The sequence below is a fragment of the Delphinus delphis genome, chromosome 3, assembly GCF_949987515.2.
Source record: "Delphinus delphis chromosome 3, mDelDel1.2, whole genome shotgun sequence".
In the NCBI taxonomy this organism is placed as follows: Eukaryota; Metazoa; Chordata; class Mammalia; order Artiodactyla; family Delphinidae; genus Delphinus; species Delphinus delphis.
This window is the reverse complement of record NC_082685.1, coordinates 109,037,096-109,060,732: the sequence shown is the minus strand read 5'-3', so window position 1 is coordinate 109,060,732 and position 23,637 is coordinate 109,037,096. Positions and strand designations below refer to the sequence as shown.

The following is a 23,637-nucleotide window of genomic DNA, read 5'->3' as shown; positions in this document are numbered from 1 at the left end:
AGGTAATAAATGCCCAAGTAAATAGAAAGATTTTATTTAACACAAAACTCAGTTAAGTTGATTTTTGAAAATACTTCTGTTAAATGAAGGAATAATGATAAAATACACAATTTTTATAGTTTCTATCTTCCTATTTCTTAATAGAAATAATTTTTTTAAACCTCATTTTTGAACTTGTTAAATAGGTTTTGAATTTGACTCTATGGTCCATTGTGTCCCCAGTCAAACTAATGTCTGTGTGGAAAGGAATGTTTACAAATGAATTAGTTTCTCTATTCTGATCTTGATAAATATCAACATAATTTTTTAACTTCAAGAGACCAAAAATTGAAATTGGTTCACAGAAATTTCCCATTAGATTTCTCCAAATAATATGCATATAATTTCCTCCACATAATTCTACTAAGATGTGTTTAATTTTTATTGTTTGAGGTATGGCAACTGTATGAATGCCTGTTATACAAATTGATAGTATGCTGACATCAGTTGGTAAATGAGAGAATTTTAAATATTGCAAAAGAAGAATAGTTGTTTAAGTGCATGATAATTTAGACCATATGGGTGAAATAGTGTAAAAAAATAGAAAGTATAAGAATGTGTTGAAAAGAAAACAATGATACTAAAAAATATATTTGGTAGTAATATAATGCTTTTAATTATATATGAATTTGCAACCTGCTTTGTTGCTGAATCTGCCACTTAGATATAACAAATCCTAATAAATTATCATATATTTTTTTTAATATTTAGAAAGGACTTCAGATATTTTGGTCAGTTATTTTATAGATAAGGAAATGGAGCCCAGAGTTCAAGTTCACCCAGCAGGTTAGTAGCAGAGCCTTTGGGTTAAGGATTATGACATACACCTATCTGCTTAGCACCCAGCATTTACTTGGGCATTTAAAAGACACTCAGTAAATGTTCGTCGGCTGAAATGCAAAGGCCAGTGCACTTTGTCCAGTTTGCCTGTTATTTTTCAAATCATATCTAGGGAATTCAGATCAATTTTAGAGTCTTTCATGTTCCTACAAAATTGATCTTTCATGTTCCTACAAAATTGATCTTAAGCCTTATTTCTTGTTTTTGTTTTGTTTTTGTTTTTCCACAAAATAACACCATTGTAAATTGTTAACATGTGTTTTGCCCATGTGGCTGGAAAAGAGAGTCCTTATAGTTAACAAAAAGCAGGTATAGGAAGACCAAGTCATTCCTGTGTGACTAACCACACAGGAAAGCTGCAACTAGACTTGGCCTTCAGGTTTATTCATCTGTAAAAAGAAGGGGTCTTATGAACTGATCTCTAACACTTATATATATATATATATTTTGTTTGTTTGTTTGTTTTGTTTTGTTTTGTTTTGCGGTACACGGGCCTCTCACTGTTGTGGCCTCTCCCCTGTTGTGGAGCACAGGCTCCAGACGCGCAGGCTTAGCGGCCATGGCTCACGGGCCCAGCCGCTCCACGGCAGGTGGGATCTTCCCGGACCGGGGCACGAACCCATGTCCCCTGCATCGGCAGGCGGACTCTCAACCACTGCGCCACCAGGGAAGCACTCTAACACTTATTTTTTAAGCTTAATTTTAAAAAAACTCAGCCATAACCAAAAATCAAACCCGATTTAAGAATAAGCAAAGGATTTGAATAAACATTTCTCTAAAGATGATAGACATTTCTCTCAAAGGTGATTCTTTAGAGAAATCACTAACACATGAAAAGATGACGAGCATCACTAAGCATCAGAGAAATACAAATCAAAACTACAGTGCAACATCACCTCACACCCACTTGGATGGCTACTATCAAAAAAACTCCCAGAATAACAAGTACTGATGAAGATACAGAGAAATTGGAATCCTTTTGCACTGTCGGTGAGATTGTAAAGTGGTTCAGCTGCTATGGAAAACAGTATGGTGGTTTCTCAAAAATTTAAAAATAAAACTGCCATATGATCCAGCAATCCCATTTCCGGGTATGTATCCAGAAGAATCGAAAGCAGGATCTTGAAGAGATATTTGCACTCCTGTGTTTATTGCAGCGCTATTCACAATAGCCAAGAAGTGGAAGCAACCCAAATGTTCATCAACAGATAAATGGATAAACAAAATGTTGTACATATATACTACGGAATATTATTCAGCCTTAAAAAGGAAGGAAATCCTGACACATGCTACAACGTGGATGAACCTTAAGGACATTATGCTAAGTGAAATAAGCCAGCCACAAAAAGACAGATACTGTATGATTCCACTTATATGAGTACCTAAAGTAATTAAATTCATAAAAACAGAAAGTAGAATGGTGGTTGCCAGGGGCTGAAGGAAGGGGGAAATGGAGAGTTGTTGTTTAATTAGTTATAGAGCTTGAGTTTTGCAAGATGAAAATGTTCCAGAGATCTGTTTCTGCAACAATGTGAATATACGTACCACTACTGACCTATACATTTAAAAATTATTAAGATAGTAAACTTTATGTGTGTTTTTTTACCACAATTAAAAAATTTTTAATATCTGGTTTTATGTTGTTAAAGAGTAAACCTTTAGTTCATTCCTTTCTTGAAATGTTAACAACTAAATATGTGATATTACTAATTTCTGATGTCCTTATAGGCAGACTTAAACAGCTTAAACAGTGGAAGAAACTTGTGAAGCTGAGAAAAATATTATTTTAAAATCATCTTTTTTCTGCTATCTGGTCCAAAGCCTGACATTATTTCTTCTGGTGGTGGGCTCACGAGTGCACCAATGCAAGAGCAGGGTGTGTGTATGGCACAGGATGGACACCCCACTGACTGGCTTAAGAAAGCCGTCTCACACTGCCCTGAGATTCTTGTTTTGTTTTTTGTTTTGTTGTTGTTGTTCTGTAGGTTCAGAGCTTCATGCGAGGATGGTTGTGTAGAAGGAAATGGAAGACCATTGTGCAGGATTACATTTGTTCCCCTCATGCTGAAAGTATGAGGAAGAGAAACCAGATTGTGTTCACCATGGTTGAGGCCGAGTCGGAGTACGTTCACCAGCTCTACATCCTGGTCAACGGCTTCCTGCGGCCCCTGCGCATGGCGGCCAGCTCCAAGAAGCCCCCCATCAGCCACGATGATGTCAGCAGTATTTTTCTCAACAGGTTTGTCTTGGCATAAATTAAAGAGCTGTGTGAAAAACCTACTTGTGTTTCTTAAAAGAATTTTTACTTTAGTTACTTAAAAGAAGAGTTATAAATTCACTTTTTTGAGCTTATCATATTGAAAATAAGAAAGCTATCATTGGCGTTTCATTATTACCCCCAATTTTCATATCTTTTTTTTTTTTGCGGTACGTGAGCCTCTCACTGTTGTGGCCTCTCCTGTTGCGGAGCACAGGCTCCGGACACACAGGCTCAGTGGCCATGGCTCATGGGCCCAGCCGCTCCATGGCATGTGGGATCTTCCCGGACCGGGGCACGAACCCGTGTCCCCTGCATCGGCAGGCGGACCCTCAACCACTGCGCCACCAGGGAAGCCGCTCAATTTTCATATCTTTATCTTGAATCTTGGCATCTAGTTTTCTCTTTTTCTTCTCTATTTGACGTATGTTTTCTTGTTATTGAGTTGTGTGCTGGGGAAGATTCTCTCCTTCATAAACTGAGGGAAATGGAGTGATTAATGGGTCTTTACATGTAATCTATACAGAAGTACTTTAGGAAGAACAAAAACTGACACAGGGCCTGAGAATCTCTAGGAAATTTATTTGCTCAGTAAATATTTATAGTGCCTTTACTGCTGAGAATTCATCAGTGAACAAAGCAGGAAGTGCCTGCCTTCATGGAACTTAAATTTTGATGTGGGAATATAGACAATGAATAGTAAGTGTAAGATGCAGTATTTTATATGGTGATGAGTGCTGTGGAAGAAATGAAGAAGGAAAGGGGAGAAGGGAGGAAAGGGACTGCTTGGATATTTTGCTTAAAATTTTAGTTGTTTATTTGTTTTTGAGTAGATAATACATTTACATGGTTCAAAAAATTATTTAACAACGTGAAAACATCAAACAGCAGTTAGAAGTCTCACTCTTAACTCTGTCTCTGCCCACCCCATTTTCCTCACTTGCTATCTGTAACTGTTTTCATTAGTTTTGTTTATATCCTTTCAGTGTTACTTGATGTAGATCAATCAAACATGAATACACAGTCTTGTTTCCCCCCTTCTTACACAAAAGGCAAGTACTTTAATATATACCTACTTTTTTCACTTAATATATCCTGGACATCTTTCCATACTGCTATCTAAAGAGCATTCTATTTTTTAAAAAATTACTACATGCTATTACATTATGTGAATGTCCCATAGTTTCTCTAGCCAATCTTTAGGAAGGCCTCAAAGATAAGTTGACATTTGAGCAGAGATTGCAGTTGGTGCTAGCCATGTGGCTACCTGGGGGAAGAGTGATGCAAACAGAGGAGACCACCTGTGCAGAGGGCCTGAGGCTGGAGCACGCCAGCCTTGCTTGTTTGAGGAACTGCCAAGGTCAGTGTGGGTGAAGAGGCATGTCAGAGAGATAACAGTAGGACATTGTAAAGATGTTTGCTTTTACTCTAAATGAGATGGGGAGAGATTGGTGGGGTTTTGAGGAGAAAAGTAGCATGATATGACTTACGTTTTAAAAGTTCACTCTGGGTTCTCTGTTGAGAATAGACTATAGGGAGATCAGTTTCATGGCTATTTCAATAAACCAGGTGAGAGATGACTGTAGCAGGGAGACCTGTTAGGTGGCTATTGCAATAGTCTAAGCAAGAGATGATTGTAATGGAAGTAGTGATAAGTGATTGAATTCTGAGTATATTTTTAATGTAAAGCCAATAAGATTTGTTGGTGAGTTTGATGCGGATTTTGCAGAAAAGTCCAAGGATTTTGACCTGAACAACTAGAAGGATGGAGTTGCTATTTATTAAGTGGGGAAGATTGACATAAGAACAGGTTTAGCAGAAAAGATGCAGAGTTTTTATCTTGACCTGTCAAGTCTGAGATGCTGCTAGCCATTCCAGATGTAGAAATCAAGTGAGCAGGATTGGCTATTAGTCTGGATTTCAGGGCTGGGGGTATAAATTTGGGAGTCTACTAGCATATGGGTAGTATTGAAAGCTGTTAGTCTGAATGAGATTACCAAGGAAGTAAGCACAAATGAACGAGAGAAGAGGACCAAGGAATGAGCCCTGGGACATGCCAACGTTTAGAGGTTAGGAATATGAAGAGCCATCAAACGAGAATGAAGAGGATCAGCTGGGGTTGTAGGATGCAAACCAGGAGATGGGCTGTCCTGGAAGCCAAGGCAAGAGGGAATGGGCAACTGTGTTAAAAAGGTCAAATAAAATAAGAACTGAGAACTGACTGCGGGGGTAACAACTTGGAGCATATTGGTAACTTTAATGGGGGACCACAGCCTGATTAGGTGATAATAGGGGAATTGGAATTGGAGAGAATTGGTAGAGAGAACTCTTTCAAGGAGGGTTGCTGTAAAGAGGATCAGAGAAACAGGGTAATACCTGGAAGTAAATGTAAAAATATAAAGGGGTGTGTGTGTGTGTGTGTGTGTGTGTGTGTGTGTGTGTGTGTGTGTGTGTTTCGATGGCATAAAAATGACACCAATAATGAGGGGGGGAATGATGTAGGAAAGAGAGGGCAGAATTGCTGGAGCAGTAAACTTGCATAGGCAGAAGTGGATAGAATGTGGTGAATAAGTCAAGAGATTGGAATTAGGTGGACAGGGGAGGAGTAGTACTGGACACATATGCAGGTAGGAAGCAAGGACATCGGGTAACAGTGCTGATGGAAGGGAAGTGTTAGGGTCAGGGAAGAGAGGAAAAAGTGTACAATAGTGATCAACGAGCAAAAAACTGAATGGATGGGATGAGGGAAGTGTAATATAACTGCTAGGTAGCGCTAAAAGCCCATATTAGGCTCGTGGTTATGACTTTACAGTGAATAACTGTATAGTCTTTAGCCACTTTCAGTTGCATGGGTGCAGGTGCAGAGTGGGTGAATGGTTGGGTTTAACTGGTACTGGTATTGTGCAAGATTGCTATGATGAAGTGAGAAAAGAAGAAGGGAGTTGAAGGTGTATGCAAGGAAGGGATTATAACATTGAGCCATGGAATCTAAACTGTTCCAAGAAGGAAATGATGTGAAGGGGTTTTGGTCAGCGATAAGGTGGCAGGATCAATGGATTCAGGTCCTGGTGGTGGGAAGGGATTTTGGGAGTCAGGTTTCCAAAGGCAATGAACTCAAAGATAAGGAGATGGTCGTAGAATAGTGTGCCTGAAACTGAGATAGGGAAGGGGATGCAGTTATTGACAATGACAAGGTCTAGAGTACAGTTAAGGTAGTGTTGACTGAGGTCAATGGAAGACAAGATCCTTAGAGGAAGAAGTTCAAAGACCCAAGAGAGGCTACATCATTGGAATGATGTTTGTGTGCATATTGCAGTCACCAAAAACTATGACAAGAGTAGTGTTGGCGAAAGGACTGACAGTGATCAGGGAGCTAAGAGCTCAAGGAGTTAAAAGAGTGGCTGGGGGTCTGTAGAAGACTGGAAAATGGAAGGATGATGGACAGTAGTCTGATAGCATAAGATTAAAATGTAAGCTTTTCTGTTGCGAGGTTTCCCCACGTTGGGCGGCAGTGGCCCCACTCAAGTGTGTGAGATGTCCTAAGGGAATGAGGGGTAGCTCTTAATCCTCAGGCTATACAGGTAGCATTTTGATGATACTTCAGTCTCCTAAGTATGCAGTTTTAACATTTCTAATGGCAATGGACAGAATTGTGAATGTACTCTGATAGCGATGCCATCAAAACCTGTACCACATTGGTCTTAGGCTGCCTCTAGGGATGTTTCCACTGGATTTCCTATCTGCAATGTGGAAGGCCAGGTCTGTCATATTGTTTAAATTCTGAATCAAGATACTGTGCCTTGGGCTTCCCTGGTGGCGCAGTGGTTGAGAGTCTGCCTGCCGATGCAGGGAACACGGGTTCATGCCCCGGTTCGGGAAGATCCCACATGCCGCAGAGCGGCTGGGCCCATGAGCCATGGCTGCTGAGCCTGCACGTCCGGAGCCTGTGCTCCACAACGGGAGAGGCCACAACAGTGAGAGGCCCACGTACCACTAAAAAAAAAAAAAAAAAAAAAAAAAAAAGATAACTGTGCCTCTTTTTGGAAAGCTATAAGCTCTTCTTACAAATTAGCAATTATTTACTATACTTGGTCCCAGATGGAGATTTGAAGAGTTATGTTTTTAGAGGTGAGGCTTATCAGATGTTTGTTGTCATTTCTGTTGTTTAACTACATTCTCTTTCCTTGCCTCTGAAATCGAAGCCCTAGGCAGATCAATTATTTTGAATTTCAACACAGAGTTTATACTTAAAAAATGTAATGCCTTCCATGTCTTACCAAGTGCATCTATGGGTGGAACTGAATTTACATCTAGAACCCTATCTGCAAGGAAGCCTGGGAAATGTAGTTTCACCTCTCTATCCTTTCCACCTAGAAGGGGGATGGAATGGAGATTGAAAGACTAATCTACAGTATCTACCAAACTAGATTTGGTTGAAATCATTAAACAACAAACACTGCTTAGTTAAAATTTCTATCCAAGAAAAACAAATCACAGTCTTCAAGCAGTGTCTATTGTGTTTCATGGACCATTTGGAAATAGTAGGGACTTCCCGTTGGTTTCTTGTAGTGGAATTGGACTTGCAACAAACCAAAGTATTTCACTGACATGAATAATCCTGTATTTGATTGTGCTGATGTGGTAGTTCAGAAAAGCCTTCAAAGGCTCATTCCAGTAGGAATGAGGAGAAAGCAAATGTTCTCCTTTCTTCTAGTGAGGAGAAAGCAAATGTTACTTTGGTAACTACCCTTCCTGAACCTTTTAGAAATTTGGATCTCTAATTTATGTGTATGTATCTCTTCAATTTAGTATATCTGTGTAGGCTCCATCCTTTTTAGAAGATTCCTCTACATTTCTGTCATGGGTGTCTTAGGAGTCGTAATGGTAGAGGTCTGTCAAGTCTTTCCCCCTCTCTCCTGTCAAAACTCATTTTAGTTAAAGAGAGCTTTCCCCGAGTTAGCATCTAGAATTAAATCTGAAGAGAGAAGGATCATAACTAATTTTCTGATTATCTGTTGAAGAAGGGCTACATCCTAACAGTAGAAAGCTGTTTTTATTATAAATCGATAAAGAGGGTTATATGACAGTGATTTGGTGCTTACCATCTTTCAACATTTGAGGCTTAGCTCAGAATTTTCTTTGAGGTTTTCAGGTTGTCTGAAAGATAAATTGCTTTGTGGGAGCTGGTATAATCTATGTCATTATTGGGTGTATAGTTTGGAGGCCCTCAGAGACATGAATATCATGTATTTATTAAGGATTTAAGGCCTCAATGGACTTCTTTAACAAAATGGACTCTTTGCAGTGACTAAATTATATTTTCATATTTTATAGTGAAACAATCATGTTTCTTCATGAAATCTTTCATCAAGGACTGAAGGCAAGGATAGCCAATTGGCCTACTTTAATTTTAGGTAAGTCCATGCTTTAGAGAGAGAAGATTTTCTCTTAATATGGCTACAGTTAGAGTAAAATAGCTTCAATGTTATCGCCCTAAGCTGTCTGAATTTCCGTAATGATCTGTGAGCTTCCTCAGGCACTGGGACTCTGGCTCATTGCCCTTTTGATCCTTTCCCCTGGCCCGTCATGGTTCTTTGGGGGCTAGAGTTGGTCTCTACTGTGAGGTGTGTTCTACCAGGTCAGTCATTCAGGCAGCTGGACTGGGGCCATGGAGTGTGACACCTGGTGCCAGGAGCTGCTCTCTGCCATTCCTGCGGAGTGAACAGTTTCTCCCTGTACCTTGGGTAATTTACAGAGCATCAAGAGAAACTGCCATGTTTACTTCTTCTTTCCAGCTGATCTGTTTGATATTTTGCTCCCCATGCTGAACATTTATCAAGAATTTGTGCGTAATCACCAGTACAGCCTCCAAGTGCTCGCCAATTGTAAGCAAAACAGAGATTTTGACAAACTCTTAAAACAGTACGAAGCTAACCCTGCCTGTGAGGGGAGGATGCTGGAGACGTTCTTGACCTATCCAATGTTTCAGGTAAGTCACCTGGGATGCATTTTGCAAGTCATTGGTTCCAGCTCGATATGACTGATACCCAGTGTGTCCAGCATGATATGTGCAAGTACTCCCTGTGGGGGGTTACAGCACATATCCATCATCTGTCATCTTCAGCTTGACCCTGAGATAAACAAATTTATGCCACACATACTCTCTCTAGTCTGTCTAGTGTATGTAAGAAAATCAGGAATTTTTGAGACAAACAAGGAACGATTTTTTTGAAAAACGGCACAAATTTCTCTTTATAGAAAGATTCCTCACAGACCTCTTCCATGGAGTCTCCTCCTCCAGCGTGTTTAAAAATATTATTAGGTTTACAGAAATAGGATGCTGTGCAAATGTTCCAGTGCGTGCTGGTTGCATAAAAGGTTCCGGGAGAGTGGAAGGACTGCTGGGAAGGTGCTTGTTTTCCTGCCCTGTTGTGACTGCTGCTGAGTCTTCCTTGGCTGGAGCTCTGCAGAGCAAAAGGAGGACCTTCCCTGTCACAGAGGCTGTGGAGACAAAGAAGCCAGAGGCACTGGCCAGGCCTGGGGACTCTTGGCCCCTAGTCAGGTTGCTGCAGCGAGGCTGGAGCTTGTCCTGACCGTCACTTTTTGGGATTAGAGCAACCCAAAGGATCAAGTACACTTGCATTCTTTCCTATATCTAAGACTTTACCGCTCTTTAGTGAGAACTGCAGAGGCCAAGATGTGAATTGAATCTCCTGTCCTTTTAAAAAGTGTTGATTCTGTTCTTTCGGAAAAGCATTGAGCGTTCCCATTGTGGAATTTGTGGGGCTTCTGGCCAGGCTTCCAAACTGTCATGTGGCAAAATGATTCTCCTAATCATGTGTGTTACGGTTCCTGTGGAGAGCTTTGTCCCCTGGAACCAGCCTCTCTGACCCCAGCTGATCATTTTGTAGCCTCAGAGAGAAATGATATTCTGGTTCATAATTGTTTGTCTTAAAGTTTGTCACTCCTGACTGAAATCCTGGAAGTCACCATAGAAGTTTAGTGAGATTTTTTCAAAACCAAAAGGATGCATTTGTAACAAACTAAGTAGCGTGAAACTTTATACAGTTAATGTGGTTTTTTTTTTTTTCTCCTGTGGAACTGAATTGTTTAACTCTTTGACTCTCTGAACAAATATTTCACCAGAAAAACTATAAAGAAAAAAATTGCTTTTTAAAAACCTTATACAAAGTTATAATTTAAGATTTTATTTACAGTGAATCAAATTTTATGTAGTTCAATGTTCTAAGATTCTATTTGAATCTATGGCAGTTACCTCTAGATTATGATTAAATACCCTAACTTGTATCTGCCTAGCAACCCCCAGCTTAGATGAACATACAAAGGTAGGATTGTGGAAGAGGTTCACATTCAGAGAGGTTCCCGCCTCCCTTTCTGAAGGCCCAGTAATGTCTTTTCCAGTACTGTTTATTCCCCTTGGTGTGAGTCTCTCAATGGTTTAAAATGGCAGAACTGTCCTTGCATTTTAGGTGAGGTATCCAAACACAGTTGAATGTAGGGCCTTGCAAAGGCCTTTGGATTTCTTAAAAATGCTGAGATATTCTTCTAACAACCTTCCTTCCTCCCCCTGGAGTTTAAGCCCAATAAAAACAACTTGGCATTTTGATTGACGCCAGGGAATTCCCATAATGTCAGAAAAGGACCATTGGACTGAGAATGTTTAGGAGACCTGCATGTCTTGCCCACCCTTCATTCGTAGCATTGGGAAACATAATTGAACCAATCTGAATCTCTGTGTCTTAATCTTGAAATCGGGGCAGCTGAGCTCTAATTCTCTCCCAGAGCTCTAGCTCTCTGGGGGAGTAGACAGGTTTTGGAATTTGGGGCTGGGCAACTTGTGGTGTTGCCAGGAGCTTTCTAATAGCCTAGGATCCCACCCTCCAAGACTGTGGTGGCCCCAAATCCTAGAATTTAGCTGAAGGGTCAGATGTTGAGGTTCTCTGGTTTCTTTAAGACCAGGGTAACCAAAAGATGCTAGGCGAAGCCTCAGACTTAAAGAATTTAGCCAGAATTGGTCCAACTACAAGAAATGTGCAAATTGAAAGAGTGCTGAGTTGTGCTCTTATTTATTTACTTCCCCATAACTATTTCACTTCTCTGTAGCTATTTTGAACAGACCAAGAGGGTTAAACACTGGAGTTGCTGCCTGAGGGCTTTATTCTCCTTGGTGTCTCTCCCTCCTGCCTTCTCCCTAGGAGTGACCACATGGAACACTTGGGGGAAAACTGCCCTTTTTAGAAACTTGAAGGTTGTTTTTACTAGGTTCATTCTATGCTTCTTGTTCCCTTTTGGTCCTTTCACTAAGGAGTCCTGAAGGTGTTTGCTCCCTCAGATGGTCCAGCTATATCTACTTCCCTCGGCGTACATCATATTAGCGGTGGTACTTCTGCACATCTGCCTTGCTCCAGTGTGGGCTGGATACCTTGGGATGAGGCTGGGATGTGATGCTTTTTTCCTGTAGAACAAGAATGGAAGAGGTGACCTTAGCTCATACTGCCAAGGGGCCACTGCCCAGAACTTTTCTTAAGTCTGCATATGGAGGCAAAGTTTGGTATGGGGGCAGAGGGAGAAAGAGAGGTACTGTAACTGGAAACTTTTAGCCTGTGTATATTTATTTATTTACTTTAACATCTTTATTGGAGTATAATTGCTTTACAATGGTGTGTTAGTTTCTGCTTTATAAAAAAGTGATTCAGCTATACGCATACATATATCCCCATATCTCCTCCCTCTTGCGCCTCCCTCCCTCCCACCCTCCCTATCCCACCCCTCTAGATGGTCACAAAGCACCGAGCTGATCTCCCTGTGCTATGCGGCTGCTTCCCACTAGCTATCTATTTTACATTTTGTAGTGTATATGTGTCCATGCCACTCTCTCACTTTGTCCCAGCTTACCTTTCCCCCTCCCCATGTCTTCAAGTCCATTGTCTAGTAGGTCTGCATCTTTATTCCCATCTTGCCCCTAGGTTCTTCATGACCTTTTTTTTTTTTTTTTTTTAGATTCCATATATATGTGTTAGCATACGGTATTTGTTTCTCTCTTTCTGACTTACTTCACTCTGTATGACAGACTCTAGGTCCATCCACCTCACTACAAATAACTCAATTTTGTTTCTTTTTGTGGCTGAGTAATATTCCATTGTATATATATGCCACATCTTCTTTAACCATTCATCTGTTGATGGACACTTAGGTTGCTTCCATGTCCTGGCTATTGTAAATAGAGCTGCAATGAACATTGTGGTACATGACTCTTTTTGAATTATGGTTTTCTCAGGGTATATGCCCAGTAGTGGGATTGCTGGGTCGTATGGTAGCCTGTGTATATTTAGAAAAGTGTTATATTCTACCTCTTCCTGGGCCCTTTGTTGAGTAAGTCAGTTGTTGCTGTCAATGAATTATGCTGAACTATGGAAACATGGAGGAATTAGAGTGAATTTATCCTTAATTGATGATGCAGTGAATGTATCCTCATTTGAACTATCAGACAAGTAAGTTCATGTTACTAATAAGTTTGTTGTAGACAATAATGTAGTCATTAACATAATTTTTATTTAGCAAAAACAGTGACTTGGCTGGTACTGTTTAAATTGGCTTCAGCTGCTCATACATCCATAGGTCAGCAGATGATGAAATCTGCTTTTGACAAAGATAGCACTGTTAGAGGTCTTCCAGAAAGTAACCACTTCCTGCTCTAGTCACCTGTTTACTGTAACTGGACAGCAAGCTAATTAGTGTCTATAAAGTACAAGTATTATTTCATAATTGAAAGGAGAATTATGATTCACCTAGACAATGCTATGATCCTTGGTTTCAGGGGGACATATTTATCATCAGTTCTTGAATATACAGATGAGCTCTTTGGTGAGCTGTCCATTTCTCCCTGCAGAAGTCCTTTGCCTACTCTTTGGTAATTTCAGGTTTTTTTTGTTTCTTCACCAGAAAATGAGGTGGGCCAGTTACTTTCAAATCCATCCACTTGAAGCTTAGCCAAGGAGCTCTCTAAAATAGATTTAATTAATGGGGGAGGATCATGAAGCTATTGACTAAACTTAGTTTTGTGGGTTTTCAGTGCATTATAAGTAGTCAGGCTCTCCCACTCCTGCCCTCTTCGTTATGAAAAATTGAGTTCATTACCTACTGATTGCCTTGATTTTCTTGTAGAACTAACTTAGAGGCAAACTTTTATCAATCATGGCATTGTGCAAAAGGAATATTTGAAAGCATACTTATCCCAGGAGCCTTCACCAAATGGAATGTCCCAACCAGCTGTTTTAGTGAGAAGTTTATGGGATAGAGAGCCAGAAAGCCTCCTCCCACGTGCTTCTGAGGGAGGGGTCTCCTGTGCCTCATGCTCCTATAACTGAGGAGTCTGCACTTCCAAAACCTGGATGACATTCCCTAGGACATGATCCCAGAGTATGAGCTGCAGATCAACGTCTGTGCTTATGGCGCTACCCTCTGTGCCAGTGCATAAATCTGGGCACTTAGTAAATATTAGCAAATAACCCAACGATAGCCACCACCTGCAAGAGAGCAGGGCCTTGGGAAGCTGTTTTACTTTCTTCATTCTTAGAGGTCCTGTTAAGTGCTGAGTAAGAACCCAGTCCCTGCAGAAGAGACCCACTGGGCTAGTGGACTGGTCAGAGCCAGGCTCATGGCTGGCCCTGCCATTTACTATGAGGCCACGTTGGGCAAGTTATGGAACCTCTTCATGCCTTGTTTCCTTATCCGTAAAATGGGGAAATAATCCTTATGTTTCGCTGGATGATTGTGTGCAAATGCAACCTCAAGCTCCCAATCTGGCCCACTGTGGGCAGCATTATGGTAGCTGCTGTTCATGCAGGTTTTTATTAAAATTAACACACTGCCCTTGTTTTCTAAAAATTTTTAGCTTATAAGCCAGTAAAAAATGTGTTGAGTTAAATCAACATATATAAATTGAGTTAAATCTCCACTGTGGTCTGTTAAACCCTTCACAGGGTTGGTGGTGTTTCTGCCTTTAAGAGAATTCAGATAGTCTGTTCATACACAAAAGTACAAACAAATAATCTAATTAAACAATGCTTTTTACTGCTACAGGGATGAGTTAAGGTGAGACAGGATCAGAATGTAATAAGGGTGAACATATCTTTTCCCAAGTTTTAATTCTTAAAGAGAACATTGCAGTAGGATTGTCAATTTAAAAAAAAATTGTAAACAGCCAAATAAATCTAAAGTACAGACTCAGATGACTTGCTGATAACTATATCTGTTTCTCTATGAACCAGTTTTCAAAAATTATGATTAAGAAACGTATGAGTAGTTAGATAGCCTCATCCACCAGGGGGCAGACAGCAGAAGCAAGAAGAACTATAATTCTGCAGCCTGTGGAACGGGAACCACATTCACAGAAAGATAGACAAAATTAAAAGGCAGAGGACTATGTACCACATGAAGAAACAAGATAAAACCCCAGAAAAACAACTAAATGAAGTGGAGATAGGCAACCATCCAGAAAAAGAATTCAGAATAATGATAGTGAACATGATCCAAGACTTCGGAAAAAGAATGGAGGCAAAGATCGAGAAGATGCAAGAAATGTTTAACAAAGACCTAAAAGAGTTAAAGAACAAACAAACAGAGATGAACAACACAATAACTGAAATAAAAAATACACTAGAAGGAATCAATAGCAGAATAACTGAGGCAGAAGAATGGATAAGTGACCTGGAAGACAGAAAGTTGGAATTCACTGCCACAGAACAGCATAAAGAATAAAAGAATGAAAAGAAATGAAGACAGCCTAAGAGATCTCTGGGACAACATTAAACGCACCAACATTCCCATTATAGGGGTCCCAGAAGAAAAAGAGAGAGAGAAAGTATCCGAGAAAATATTTGAAGATATTATAGTCAAAAACTTCCCTAACATGGGAAAGGAAATAGCCACCCAAGGCCAGGAAGCGCAGAGAGTCCCAGGCAGGATAAACCCAAGAAAAAACACACCGAGACATATAGCAATCAAATTGACAAAAATTAATGACAAAGAAAAATTATTAAAAGTAACAAGGGAAAAACAACAAATAACATACAAGGGAACTCTCATAAGGTTAACAGCTTTCTCAACAGAAACTCTACAAGCCAGAAGGGAGTGGCATGATATATTTAAAGTGATGAAAGGGAAGAACCTACAACCAAGATTACTCTACCCTGCAACAATCTCATTCAAATTTGTTGGAGAAAGTAAAGCCTTTACAGACAAGCAAAAGCTAAGAGAATTCAGCACTACGAAACCAGCTCAAAAACAAATGCTAAAGGAACTTCTCTAAGTGGGAAACACAAGAGAAGAAAAGGACCTACAAAAACAAACCCAAAACAGTTAAGAAAATGGTAATAGAAACATACATATCTATAATCACCTTAAATGTGAATGTATTAAATGCTCCAACCAAAGGACACAGACTTGCTGAATGGAAACAAAAAGAAGACCCATATATGTGCTGTCTACAAGAGACCCATTTCACACCTAGGGGCACATACAGACTGAAAGTGAGGGGATGGAAAAAGATATTCCATGCAAGTGGAAATCAAAAGAAAGCTGGAGTAGCAATACTCATATCAGATAAAATAGACTTTAAAATAAAGAATGTTACAAAAGACAAGGAAGGACACCACATAATGATCAAGGGATCAATCCAAGAAGAAGATATAACAATTATAAATATATATAGGTGCACCCAGCACATATGTATTGAGGTGCTCCTATGTTGGGTGCACCCAACGTAGGAGCACCTCAGTACATAAGGCAAATGCTAACAGCTATAAAAGTGGAAATCAACAGTAACACAATAATAGTGGGGGATTTTAACACCTCACTTACACCAATGGACAGATCATCCAGACAGAAAATTAATAAGGAAACACAAGCTTTAAATGACACAATAGACCAGATAGATTAAATTGATATTTATAGGACAGTCCATCCAGAAACAGCAGATTACACTTTATTCGCAAGTGCACATGGAACATTCTCCAGGATAGATCACATCTTGGGTCACAAATCAAGCCTTGGTAAATTTAAGAAAATTGAAATCATATCAAGCATCTTTTCTGACAACAGTGCTATGAGATTAGAAATAAATTACATAAAAAATACAAACACATGGAGGCTAAACAATACATTACTAAATAACCAAGACATTGCTGAAGAAATCAAAGAGGAAATCAAAAAATACCTAGAGACAAATGACAATGAAAATACGATGATCCAAAACCTATGGGATGCAGCAAAAGCAGTTCTAAGAGGGAAGTTTATAGCAATACAATCCTACCTCAAGAAACAAGAAAAATCTCAAATAAACAATCTAACCTTACACCTAAAGGAACTAGAGAAAGAAAAACAAACAAAACCCAAAGTTAGTAGAAGGAAAGAAATCATAAAGATCAGAGCAGAAATAAATGAAATGGAAACAAAGAGAACAATAGCAAAGATCAATAAAACTAAAAGCTGGTTCTTTGAGAAGATAAACAAAATTGATAAACCTTTAGCCAGACTCATCAAGAAAAAGAGGGAGAGAACTCAAATCAATAAAATTAGAAATGAAAAAGGAGAAGTTACAATGGACACTGCAGAAATACAAAGCATCATAAGAGACTACTATCAGCAACTCTATGCCAATAAAATGGACAACCTGGAAGAAATGGACAAATTCTTAGAAAGGTATAACCTTCCAAGACTGAACCAGGAAGAAACAGAAAATATGAACAGACCAGTCACGAGTAATGAAATTGAAACTATGATTAAAGATCTTCCAGCAGGGGACTTCCCTGGTGGCGCAGTGGTTAAGAATCTGCCTGCCAGTGGAGGGGACACGGGTTCGAGCCCTGGTCCGGGAAGATCCCACATGCTGTGGAACAATTAAGCCTGTGCACCACAACTACTGAGCCTGCACTCTAGAGCCTGCATGCCACAACTACTGAAGCCTGCATGCCTAGAGCCCATTCTCTGCAACAAGAGAAGCCACCACAATGAGAAGCCCACACACTGCAACGAAGAGTAGCCCCCACTTGCTGCAACTAGAGAAAGACCGCGCACAACAACGAAGACCCAACACAGCCAAAAATAAATAAATAAAATAATAAATTTATAATAATAAAAAAGACACATGTACCCCAATGTTCATTACAGCACTACTTATAATAGCCAGGTCATGGAAGCAACCTAAATGCCCAGCGACAGATGAATGGATAAAGAAGTTGTGGTACATATATACGATGGAATATTACTCAGCCATAAAAAGAACAAAATTGGGTCATTTGTAGAGACATGGATGGACCTAGAGACTGTCATACAGAGTGAAGTAAGTCAGAAAGAGCAAAACAAATATACATTAACGCCTATATGTGGAATCTAGAAACAGCAGATGAACCAGTTTTCAAGGCAGAAATAGAGATGCCGATGTAGAGAACAAATGTATGGCCACCAAGGGGGGAAGTGGGGTGGTGGGGTGGTGGGATGAGCTGGGAGATTGGGATTGACATGTATACACTAATATGTATAAAATAGATAACTAATGAGAACCTGCTGTATACAAAATAAAATTAAATTAAAAAAAGAAATGTATGATTATATTAAAAATCTGAGGAAATAATCGTTTCTTTATAATATAAAACTTTATTATCTTCATGTGTTCTTGGTGAAGTTTTTGTGTGTGTTTGATGTTGAAGCATAGTTCATTTTAAATGTATTTCTTAAAAAAACATATTTGTGAAACAGTCAAAACTGTAAGAATAGAGATGAGCTCTTCAGAAGTGATGATGGCAAGTAGAGAAGATCTAGTGTTACTCATCCTGACCTTTGCTTATGCTGGCCTCTGTTTGCTTTTAGATCCCCAGGTATATCATCACACTTCATGAACTCCTAGCCCATACTCCCCATGAGCATGTGGAGAGGAAAAGTCTGGAGTTTGCTAAATCCAAACTAGAAGAACTGTCCAGGTATGTGGAGAATTTATAATAAAGGTTTTATATGGCAAAGTAGCACATTAGTCTTTTTTTTTTTTTTTTTTTTTTGTGGTACGCGGGCCTCTCACTGTTGTGGCCTCTCCGTTTGCGGAGCACAGGCTCCGGACGTGCAGGCTTAGTGGCCATGGCTCATGGGCCCAGCCGCTCCGCGGCATGTGGGATCTTCCCGGACCGGGGCACGAACCCGTGTCCCCTGCATCGGCAGGCGGACTCCCAACCACTGCGCCACCAGGGAAGCCCAACACATTAGTCTTTTGTGGAAACTGAATATATATGTCCAGGGAACAAGAAGCAAGACACAATCCAGCTTCTCAGATTCTGCTGAACATTAAATGCTAGCTCCTGAGATGGTGCTGAATCAGCATGCACATTAATTTTAACCAAGAAAAAAAATATCTTTGAAAATGGTTTTATGGCATGTAAATTTATATAATTGAGATTAGGCATATTTTGGTTTAAGTTTGAAAATGTTCACATTTCTTTCATCGTAATGGGAGAATGGTTGTTAATTGCAGTTTTGCACCCGTATTTGGTAGGAAGTCGGAGAATGTATATTTTGGATTTATCAGTGACTTTTCAGTGTTTTGGCATCTGTGTTCCTTTAGCTTATATGGGATAAATGATATAAAGTTCTCTAATTTACTCCTCCTCTAAGAAATGGCATCCTAATTTCAATGAATGGAGCTGTTCGTAAAATAAAATATTGCTTTCCTGTTGCCTTTACAAGCAGCATTCTCAGGATACTCACTTATCCTTAAGAATCATGATGTACATCTGCTTTGCTTTGAGTCATGACTTGATGAAGGCTAGAAGTCCAGCATGACTTACCCTACAGCCCCAGTTAAACTGATACAAGTTCAAACCCTAGCTTCCCAGATGGAGCTCCTTTGCTTATCTGCTGGGGCAATAGAAAATCTCTTACCGTGATCCTGTATTGTGTTTGACAGGGTCATGCATGATGAAGTGAGTGACACTGAAAACATAAGGAAGAACCTCGCCATAGAAAGAATGATCGTAGAGGGCTGTGATATTTTGCTGGACACTAGCCAAACTTTCATCCGCCAAGGTAAGTCCTTGTTCAGCAGACCCACCATCTAAGTGGTCTCTGCACCTGTCACATTATCACTGGCAGATCCAGGAAAGCATTTTGGAGCAGGCTTGATTTAGCTGTTTGATTGATGCTGTTCATGCAGGATGTCCCCATGGCCTTGACCGAGGCTGTGGTTGAGGCCCACCTTTGTGCTGTTTCTTTTCAGGGGCCATGAAAAACAGCAACACAATAATAGTAAAGCACGAGTGGGACAGTAAATTACATTCTGACTGGACTCTTCTCCTCAGTGGACCGGACATTCTCTACAGCTCCAGGGAGGACAGATTGCTCTGGCCGATTGGAGTGGCAGTGCCAGGTGGTGACGACATCCAGGCAAAGGCCCAAGAGAAACTTGCATTACTCAGAGCCCTTTCCCATAGCAGTGGGGACAATATCCGAAGTGAAAACAGCTGTCTCTTGTTCCCATTTTTCATCAGCACTTCTGGATCGGCCCCACATGATATGATTTGATTCAATTGGTAACTCCAGTTGCCAGATGAAATGTCTCACTATCAACTTGCCCTGCCATATTTCGATCAGGGCGAAGATATCATGTTTGAGGGGTGTGCTTTGGGGGCATCACCCAGTAAATTGAGCTTTTGAAGAGTTGAAGATATTTGTACTGTGAAACTGTAGAGAAGCAACAACCTAACAGTCCATATCCCTCCATGGCTTTCATTACAGAGTGCAGGATGTAAACCACACTCCAAGTTCTTTTTAAGTGCTCAGGTGTTCTGGGGGCAGGGGAGCATGCCCCACAAAATCGATTTGTGGCAATATATTGCACACAATCATAATTTTGAACTTGGTGAGGAGTGGCATATAAATTTGGAACTAGAATTAGCCTTTAATGTGGTTTCTGTTTATAACATGCCAATATTATTTGAAGATATTTGCATTTCTAGTGCGTACCAAAATGTGCTGCTTAAAATCTTTTTTTACCTCGTCAAACAAGGCATTATTTGTGCTACACACGTTAATTTTTGCACAGAACACTTAAAAAATTTACCACATGCTGTTCTATTTTCCATATTTATTTACAAGGAGAGAAATCACACATACGTTAAAGTTTGGAAGTATATTTCGGGTCATGATACCTTTCTCATTTTTGGCTTTAAGTATTAATTTTTCTTTAAGTAATAGTGGACTCTAATGCTGACAACATCGGGCCTTCCTAAATCCCCCTCTATTCCTCCGTACAGACCGTGTCCCCATATTGGCTTCCTGCCTTCCTGGCACTTGTCTGCTTCTGTGCCTTTACATGTGCTGGCCCTAGCCTGGACACCAGGAATGCCCTTATCCACCTTTCTTGTGCCTATGGAAGGTCTGCCTGTCCTACTAGGCTCAGGTCAGACACCTCTAAAGAGCCTTTTAAATTTCCTTCTCATCTTCCCCTCCTCTTCTCTCCAGTTAGAATGAATTTACCGTCCTCATCATTTCTGAGCCCCTTTGCTCCTGGTGCATGTATTTCACCCACTTGCTTGCATGCCTGTCTCTCCCAGTAATTGTAACTCTGGAGGGCAGTTTTTATGAATTCTCTCTTGCCTAGTACAATGCTTTCCATTATAGATACCTGGAAAATGAACAATGGATTAAATTGAATTGCTTGTTGAAAACTGCAGTTTTGAATGTCAGCTGTCTTGTTTTGTATTCTTCTTGTAATTGGAGTTCACTGAAAAATACTTACTAAAGGACTTGAGCTGTATACTATGTGAAAATGGTAACAAAAGTTTTTATAACTAGTATTCAATTTCTGAAAAGACTTTGGACTGAAAAGTATTATTACACATAAACAACATATTTCTACAAACTTAGTTGAAAACTGCTGGAAGGGCGAATCCAATGAAAAAATCATATGTTTTTTCATTGCACCTGGAGGAAAAACAGTCATGAGCCACCTCTCCCTTTGATTCGTGTCCAGATGTTATTTATTGCTTGTTCTGTACTACATGTTTGAGGTGCTTCTGTCAGCTATTAATATATCTGATGTTATTGCTGTATTGATGTTGATATAATGATTTGCCTTTCAGCAGTATTTTTCCGTGTTGTTTGGTTTGGTTAGTCTGTTTGGGAATTATTCAATAAAGGTGGTTTTAAAAAATCAAACCTTAATCTGAAAGTAGAAAGTAATCCAATTACGGACAATTTGGAAAGTTTGCATTATTTTGCTTTGGTTGCTCCTATTATTACTTTTACTAAATACCTTTAATAGGCTTTAAAACTCGTTGAAGTGGGTTTTTTAAAAAGTTTTTTAACTTTGAGAGATTCTATTTTCTATGAAATGGACTATAGTTTATCTCTAATTGTATACTAATATTTGCACTGTTTACTTTTAGGGTTGATATACGGTCTGTTTTTCAGTGCGTGAGTGCGTGTGCAAATGCTTATGTACAAATATGTGTGTGGTTTCAATCTCAAATGAATTTTTATTCTGACTAGAAACAATAAGGTCATCTGAAAGGCCTCCTCCGAATAGGTGTGATAGCCAACCTTGAATGTCAATCTGTAGGAATTTAGTGGTTGAAAAAACAGGTTTTATTGTAAATTGATTCCAATTACTAGATGGTTGATGAGTACGATGCAAAGGACTATATCATAGCGGTGGTCTGACACTGTCATTTATTTTCCAAAATCTTTTTCAAAGTTTCTTGAGCCAAAGTGTCTGCGGCAATAATAGGTAGACATGTGGCCGCGTCATGGAGGTCAAATCCTGTCTCCTCCACTTCCTTGCTATGTGATATTGGGCAATTTACTTAACCTCTCTTTGCCTCAGTTTCCTCCCTTTAAGTTGGGGTTAATAGTAGTAGCTGTCTTTTAGGGTTGTTGTGAAGATTAAATGTTCATAAATGCATCTAGGCTAGTGTCTGTGAGATTATGACATAAACCTTAAAAACCAAGATCTAAATTTTGGAATGGGTGTCTATTTTCAGTAACATGAAATATATATGAATATTTATTAGAAGATAAAGGCACTTTAAGTTGACATTTTGTGCAAAATCCATTATACTTAGTCATTGTTGTCTGGTGGAAATGTGAATCAGGAAAATTAAATAAAGGTGACCGAATTTAGAGCTAAATGCATTGAGAATGAGACATGAACCTCTGTGTTACTTTAATCATTGCCAGACTCAAAATCATGTACTTTCAGTGTACCAGTGTCTTTTGAAATTGTAACGTGGGGTCTAGAAATAGTTATGCCGTCTCAAACGCCTAATCCAATAACCTGGAAATTGTTGTTCATTCTTTTACACTACTGAGTGGAATTAAGATTAAGGGCATTAGCCAATCTTGAATGCCATGCTATGGGAATTTAGTGATTGAAAAACAGAAGTGTTTTGGTAAGTTGACCCCAATTATTAGATAGACTGATGATGATGGGGATGCAAAATATCGTATCACAGCAATGGTCTGATACTGAGGAATTACTGATTCAAGACTATGAGTTCTCTAATTTGTATTAACTAGAAAAGAATCCTCAGGTCTCATAGTTGTGTTGAAACATCATGTCAAACATAAGATAAAATGTGAAAAAAAGATCCACTTAACTTATTTTTCAACAAGCTTATTTTATAAACCAGTGTTGAAATTGCTCACTTTTAATTCAGATGTATAGACTTCTGTACATACCTAATGCACACAGTATCCTATTTGGATATGAGATAAGCAGTTATAGATTAAGCATATTAGTGTATAGTTGCCAAGGAAACATTGGTTATTTTTTACCTCAAAGTTAAAATTCACGGGAATGATTAATATATGAGTTAACAGTGTACTCTATAATTTCTGATTTACAAAATCATTAAATGCTAGAAGCATTTACCAGTGAACACATTATTATCCAGTTTTCATAGCCTTGATTATATCCCTTCTGAAAATGACTCTCAAACCCGCTTGTCCACCTGTCTATGCTGCAGTCTTCCGCTCTGCCCTAACCTATCTGCCTGGATGACTCACGACCGCCCATGGCAAAGCTAGAACTTACTGTCTTTTCCCATCCATTCCCTTTCTGACTTTCAGTTGTTATGCTGCTGAATCCACTGCCATCTCCTGGCGGGGATGACCCAGGTCCTCTGAAAGATCTCCTGTGGCTTCGGTTTCATCCATGGATCTAGTGAATACAATCCTTCTGCTGCTGTTACTTGCCCATCTACTCCTCTAAGCATTCTGCCATGTGCTTTTCTCATTGCTCCGTTATTCTTCATATTTAATTACATGCTGCCTGTGCTCTCTGCCAGTTTGCTCCCACCTACCTCTCCTCCTTCTTGCCCATTCCTTTCACTGGAACCAAGCCTTCTCCCGCCCTCATTCCCCAGTCCCACACCCTCCCCCAGGACTGCCTCAGCAATTCTGCCTTTGTCAAGCAGCCCCACCTAAACACTCATCTG

The 23,637-nt window shown here is 39.7% G+C and overlaps 1 protein-coding gene across 5 annotated transcripts in view; it reads left to right on the top strand.

The window, feature by feature from the left end:
• Positions 1 to 23,637, top strand: part of RASGRF2 (Ras protein specific guanine nucleotide releasing factor 2) — a 233,008-nt gene that overhangs the window by 81,552 nt on the left and 127,819 nt on the right. For all 5 annotated transcript variants that reach the window (XM_060009219.1, XM_060009218.1, XM_060009217.1 and 2 more), the window contains 5 exons: positions 2,865 to 3,118; positions 8,471 to 8,550; positions 8,932 to 9,125; positions 18,026 to 18,135; positions 19,110 to 19,228. In XM_060009219.1, coding sequence (XP_059865202.1) covers positions 2,865 to 3,118; positions 8,471 to 8,550; positions 8,932 to 9,125; positions 18,026 to 18,135; positions 19,110 to 19,228 — 757 coding nt within the window. The remainder of the gene's footprint in view (positions 1 to 2,864; positions 3,119 to 8,470; positions 8,551 to 8,931; positions 9,126 to 18,025; positions 18,136 to 19,109; positions 19,229 to 23,637) is intronic.